Genomic DNA, 6,237 nt, shown 5'->3' on the forward strand with positions numbered 1-6,237 from the left:
GTCCCGGTTCCACCCCGCCCCGGTGCCGGTTCTATCCCGGTTCCGGTGGCGGCTCCCTGGCGGCTCCATCCCGGCTCCGGTTACATCACCAGCTCCCACCCCGGCTCCGGTCCTGGCTGCTGCAGGAGCTCCGCTCTGACTCCGTGTCCGGCTGCGCTCCCAGCCCGTGCCCGCCTCCGCTCCCGGTACCGGCTCCTCCAGCACCCCCGGCTCCGCTCCCGGTACCGGCTCCGGCTCCTTAGCACTTCTAGCTCCGGTACCGGCTCCGGCTCCTCCAGCCCCGCCGGCTCCGCTCCGTCCCCTCCGCCAGCGCCGCTCCCGGCCCCGCCCGCGGCCCCAGCCCCGCCGCCGGTCCCGTCCTCGGCCGCAGCCCCAGCCCCGCTCCCGGTGCCGCCGCCGGCTCCGCCCGCAGCCCCGGCCCCGGTCCCGATCCCATTCCCGGCTCCCGATCCCATTCCCGGCTCCCGATCCCATTCCCGGCCCCGTCTCTGCTCTGGGTCCCATCCCCGGCTCCGCCCGCAGCCCCGGCCCCATTCCCGATCCTATTCCTGGGCTCATCTCAGTTCCTGATCTCATTCCCGGCTCCCGATCCCATTCCCGATCCCGTTCCTGATCCTATTACCGGCTCCTGATCCCGATCCCATTCCCGGCCCCGTGTCTGCTCTGGGTCCCATCCCCGGCTCCACCCGCAGCTTCTCCGGCCTCAGCCCCATCCCCGACCCCTTCCCGGCCCCATCCCCGCTCCCAATCCCATCCTCGCCCCATCCCCTCGCTGCGTTTCACCCCCGGCTCCACCCGCAGCTGCAGCCGCTGGCCCCATCCCTGTCCCTGTCCCCATTGCTGTCCCTGTCCCCATCCCTGTCCCCACCAACTCCATCCCCGCTCTGTCCCCATTCCCTGCACCCCTAATCTGCCATTCCCCCCTCTCCCACCGCCACCAGCAGCCCCATCCCTGTCCCCATCCCTGTCCCCATCCCCGTCCCCATCCCATTCCCAGCCCCATCCCTGTCCCTTTCCCTGTCCCCATCCCCGCCTCATCCCCATCCCCGTCCCCTCCGTCTCTCCGCTTTCCCCGGGCGGCCTCCCGCCGTCTCCGCCGCTCGCCACCATCGCTCCCAAGGGCGACGAGGACCTGCTGGCGCTGGCGGCGTCGCGGCTGAGCCGCAGGAAGCGGGTGGCCGGCGTGGCCATCGGCGTGGCCATGCTGCTGCTGCTGCTCGTGGCCATCCCGCTGCTGGTGCACGGCTCCAAGGCGGCCGCGCACTACGAGATGCTGGGCAGCTGCCGCATGGTCTGCGACCCCTACCCCGAGCTGCCCCCGGCCGCCGCCGCCTCCCCGCCGCCCTTCCTGCCCGGGGCTAAGGGCGAGCCGGGCCGCAAGGGCCGCTCCGGGCTCCGCGGGCCGCCGGGGCCGCCGGGGCCGCGGGGACCCCCGGGGGAACCGGGCCGGCCTGGCCCGCCGGGACCTCCGGGGCCGGGCCCGGGCGGGTACATCCCGTCCTTCTACAGCCCCAAAATCGCCTTTTACGCCGGCCTGAGGAAGCCGCACGAGGGCTACGAGGTGCTGCGCTTCGACGATGTGGTGACCAACGTGGGCAACTACTACGAGCCCTCGAGCGGCAAATTCACCTGCCCCCTGCCCGGCATCTACTTCTTCACCTACCACGTCCTGATGCGCGGCGGGGACGGCACCAGCATGTGGGCCGACCTGATGAAGAACGGGCAGGTAACGGGAGCCCCGAGCCCGGTTTGTGGTGCCGGTTTTGGTTTTCAGCCCTGGTTTTCGTTCCATTTGCAGCCCCGGTTTTGGTTTTCAGCCCCGGTTTTTGTTTTCAGCCCCGATGTTCACTCCCTGCTTTGCACCCCTCGGATTTCATCCCCTGCTTTGCACCCCCCGGTTTTCCCCCCCTGATTTTGAGCCCCTGGTTCTCAGCCCCGGTTTTCTTCCCCCACTTTTCACCCCACGAGCCCCCAGCCCGGTTTTTAGTCCTGCTTTGCAGCCCCCACTTTTCACCCCCCGGGTTTCACTCCCCGGTTTTTATTCCCAGTTTTCAGCCCTGGTTTCGGTTTTCACCCCTGATTTTCACTCCCTGCTTGGCAGCCCCGGTTTGCACCCCTGGATTTCACCCCCTGGTTTTCCCCCCTGGTTCTCAGCCCCGGTTTTCTTCCCCCGCTTTTCACACCTGATTTTCACTCCCCCATTTGCAGCCCCGGCTTTTAGCCCCGGTTTTGGTTTTCAGCCTTCGGTTTTCATCCCCTGGTTCTCAGCCCCGGTTTGCACCCCTGGATTTCATCCCCTGGTTTTGGGCCCCAGTTTTCATCTCTCGGTTTCCCCCCATGATTTTGAGCCCCTGGTTCTCAGCCCCGCTTTTCACCCCTGATTTTCACTCCCCCATTTGCAGCCCCGGTTTTTAGCCCCGGTTTTCACCCCCTGCTTTTCATTCCCAGTTTTCAGCCTTGGTTTCAGTTTTCACCCCTGATTTTCACCCCCTGCTTTTCCCCCCTGATTTTGAGCCCTGCTTTTCATTCCTGGATTTCATCTCTCGGTTTTCACCCCTGATTTTGAACCCCTGGTTCTCAGCCCCGGTTTTCTCCCCCCACTTTTCACTCCCCGATTTTCACCCCCCGAGCCCCCAGCCCGGTTTTCATTCCCAGTTTTCACCCCTGATTTTCACTCCCTGCTTTGCAGCCCCCGCTTTGCATCCCTGGTTTTCAGCCCCGGGGGTTTTAGCCCCGGTTTTCAGCCCCTGTTTTCACCCCTGGTTTTCACTCTCCAGTTTTCACTCCCCGATTTTCACCCCTGGTTTTCACTCTCTCGGTTTTCACCCCTGGTTTTCACTCCCCCGTTTTCCAGCCCTGTTTTTTCAGCAGTCTCAGGGTTGATGTTTTGGCCCACGGTGCTTTTGCTGTTTTGTTTTGGGTGATTTTGGATTCTCACCCGGGTTCAATCCGTTCGTGATTTCCCATCCTCGGCTCTGCTCCATCCCAAATCCCCACATCCCATTTCCCCCATCCAATCCTCCCCCAAATTCCCATCCTCCTTTTCCCATTCCCTGATTTCTCACTCCCAGTTCCTCCCCATTTTCCCATCCCATCCCAAATTCCCATCCAATCCCCTCCATCCCTGATTCATCCCCCCACAGCCCCATTCCCATTTTCTCCATCCCTGATTTCCCATTCCCATTTTCTCCATCCCTGATTTCCCATTCCCATTTTCTCCATCCCTGATTTCCCATTCTCATTTTCTCCATCCCAGATCCCCACATCCCATTTCTCCCATCCAAACCCCCAAATTTCCACCCTCCTCCCCCTCATCCCTGATTTCCCATTTCCAGTTCCTCCACCTTTCCCAGTCCCCAAATCCCATTTCCTCTATCCAGTCCCATTTTAAATTCCCATTCCCTGATTCCCCATCCCCAGCTCTGCTCCTCCCCAGTCCCACATCCCATTTTCCTCATCCAATTCTCTCCCAAATTCCCATTCCTGATTCTCCTGATCCCATTTCCCCCATCCAACCCTGCCCAAATTCCCATTATTTCTCCCCATTCCCAGATCCCAATTCCTCCCCAATCCTGCCACAAATTTCCCCTCAATCCTGCCCAAACTCCCACTCTTTCCCCTCTCAAATTCCCGTAATTTTCCCCCTCAAATTCCCATATTTCCCCCCCCCAAATTCCCACCCTTTCCCTCCTCAAATTCCCTTATTTTTCCTCTCAAATTCCCATAATTTTCTCTCCAAATTCCTACTCTTTTCCCCCCACTCTTTCCCCCCCAAATTCCCATATTTTCCACCTCAAATCTCCATATTTCCCCCCCCCAAATTCCCATATTTTCCCCCCAAATTCCCATATTTTCCCCCCCAAATTCCCACATCTCCCCCCACAAATTCCCATTCCCTTTTTTCCCCATCCCAGATTCCCTTTGTTCGCTCATCCCGGGCTTTTCCCATCCATTAATTCCGGGAAAATCCAAGAAAAACAAACAAGGATTGATCTGGGGAGGGGTCCCTGGGGGGTTCCAGGGTCGTGGGCAGCAATGAGAGACCCCCAACCCCCCCAGAGGCCCCCTGGGAACGGGGAGGGGGAATTGGGATTGGAAATGGGATTTGGGATTGGAGAATTTGGGATGTGGGAGGATGGGGGAAAATGGGGAATAAAAATGGAATTTGGAGGAGATTGGAAATGGGGAATTTGGGATGGGGGAGAGGAGGATGGGGGAAATGGGGGGAAAAAGGGAATTTAGGGGGAGTTGGGTGGCAGAAATGGGATTTGGGATTGGGAATGGAAAATAGGGGAATGGAGGAAAGAAAGGGAATTTGGGGGGGATTGGGGGGGATTTAGGGTGGGATTGGATGTGGGAAATGGGATTTGGGATTGGGGATGGGAAATCTGGGAAAGAATGAGAATTTGGGGGGCATTGGATGGGGGAAATGGGATTGGGGATTGGGGATTGGAGAATTTGGGATGTGGGTGAGGAGGATGGGGGGGAAAAGGGAATTTGGGGGGGAATTGGATGGGGAATCAGGGATGTGGGATTGAGAATGGGGAATGGGGGAAAGAACAGGAATTTGGAGGGGACTGGAGGGGAATCAGGATGGGATTGGATGTGGGAAATGGGATTTGGGATTGGGAATGGGGGATTGGATGGGAATTTGGGGGGGTTGGATGCAGGAAATTGGGTTTGGTGCCTTGGGGGGACCAGAATTGGGGAATCGGGAAAGGAGCCAGAGATGGGAACTGGGGGGGGTTGGACAGGTGGGGATGGTGCCAGGTGGGGTCGGTGCCAGGTGGGATCGGTGCCAGGTGGGATCGGTGCCAGGTGGGGATGGTGCCAGGTGGGGTCGGTGCCAGGTGGGGTCGGTGCCAGGTGGGGATGGTGCCAGGTGGGGTCGGTGCCAGGTGTCAGTGCCAGGTGGGGTCGGTGCCAGGTTGGGTTGGTGCCAGGTGGGGTCGGTGCCAGGTGGGGTTGGTGCCAGGTGGGGTCGGTGCCAGGTGGGGTCGGTGCCAGGTAGGGTCGGTGCCAGGTAGGGTCAGTGCCAGGTAGGGTCAGTGCCAGGTAGGGTCGGTGCCAGGTGGGGTCGGTGCCAGGTGTCAGTGCCAGCTAGGGTGTGGTAACAGCTCCGTCCCCCTCTGCCAGGTGGGGTCCCACTGATCTCAGTGGGGTCCCCCATTCCCTCCCTTGGTGGGCGTCAGTGCCAGGTGGGGTGGGCGCCATGAGGTGCCAGTGCCAGGTATGGCGGGTGACACCCGTTATCAGTAACAGCTGGAGTGGGTGACACACCATGTCAGTGCCAGCTGGGGTGGGTGACACATGGTGTCAGTAACAGGTGGCACGGGTGCCACACGGTGCTGGTGCCAGGTGTGGTGGGTGCCAGGGGGTTGGTCCCATGTGTGGTGGGTGCCAGGGGGTGCCGATGCCAGGTGGGGTCAGTGCCAGGTAGGGTGGGTGACAGTGTCGGTGCCAGGTGGGGTGGGTGACACACAGTGCCAGTGCCAGCTGTGGTTGGTGACAGGAGGGTGCCACTGACAGGTGGAGTGGGTGACATTTGGTATCAGTGCCAGGTGTGGTGGGTGCCAGGGGGTGCCGATGCCAGCTGGGGTGGGTGACACACGGTGCCAGTGCTAGCTGGGGTGGGTGACAGGGGGGTGCCAGTGCCAGCTGGGGTGGGTGACACACGGTGCCAGTGCCAGCCCGGGTGGGTGACAGCCCCCTTGGCAGATGGGGTCAGTCCCAGGTGTGGTGGGTGCCAGGGGGTGTCGGTGCCAGCCGGGGTGGGTGACAGCCCCCTTGGCAGGTGCGTGCCAGCGCCATCGCCCAGGACGCCGACCAGAACTACGACTACGCCAGCAACAGCGTCATCCTGCACCTGGACGTGGGCGACGAGGTGTTCGTCAAACTGGACGGGGGCAAAGTGCACGGGGGCAACACCAACAAATACAGCACCTTCTCGGGCTTCATCATCTACCCCGACTGAGCCCCAAATTCCAGAACCTTCTCGGGCTTCATCATCTACCCCGACTGAAACCGGGACCCCCGGGACCCCCAAATACGGCACCTTCTCTGGCCTCATCATCTACCCCGACTGAGCCCCAATTCCAGAACCTTCTCTGGCCTCATCATCTACCCCAACTGAGCCCCAATTCCAGAACCTTCTTCAGCTTCCTCATCTACCCCGACTGAGCCCGGGACCCCCGGGACCCCCCAATAACCGGGATCCCCAACTCCAGAACCTTCTCA

At 61.1% G+C, this 6,237-nt stretch overlaps 1 protein-coding gene across 1 annotated transcript; it reads left to right on the forward strand.

Annotated features, from left to right (window-relative positions):
- Window positions 1-1,201: 1,201 nt before the first annotated feature.
- On the forward strand, window positions 1,202-5,997 carry C1QL4 (complement C1q like 4). Its single transcript, XM_058822216.1, has 2 exons — window positions 1,202-1,726; window positions 5,795-5,997. The coding sequence occupies exons 1-2, from the start codon at window positions 1,202-1,204 to the stop codon at window positions 5,972-5,974; spliced, it is 705 nt and encodes a 234-aa protein (XP_058678199.1). The 3' UTR covers window positions 5,975-5,997.
- Window positions 5,998-6,237: the final 240 nt, after the last annotated feature.

The sequence above is a fragment of the Ammospiza caudacuta genome, chromosome 31, assembly GCF_027887145.1.
Source record: "Ammospiza caudacuta isolate bAmmCau1 chromosome 31, bAmmCau1.pri, whole genome shotgun sequence".
Classification (NCBI taxonomy): Eukaryota; Metazoa; Chordata; class Aves; order Passeriformes; family Passerellidae; genus Ammospiza; species Ammospiza caudacuta.

Coding starts and splice junctions, on each gene's coding strand:
- C1QL4 (XM_058822216.1), top strand. CDS start 1,202: ATGCTGCTGCTGCTGCTCGTGGCCATCCCGCTGCTGGTGCACGGCTCC. Junction 1,727..5,794: donor ACCTGATGAAGAACGGGCAG/GTAACGGGAGCC, acceptor CCCCCTTGGCAG/GTGCGTGCCAGCGCCATCGC.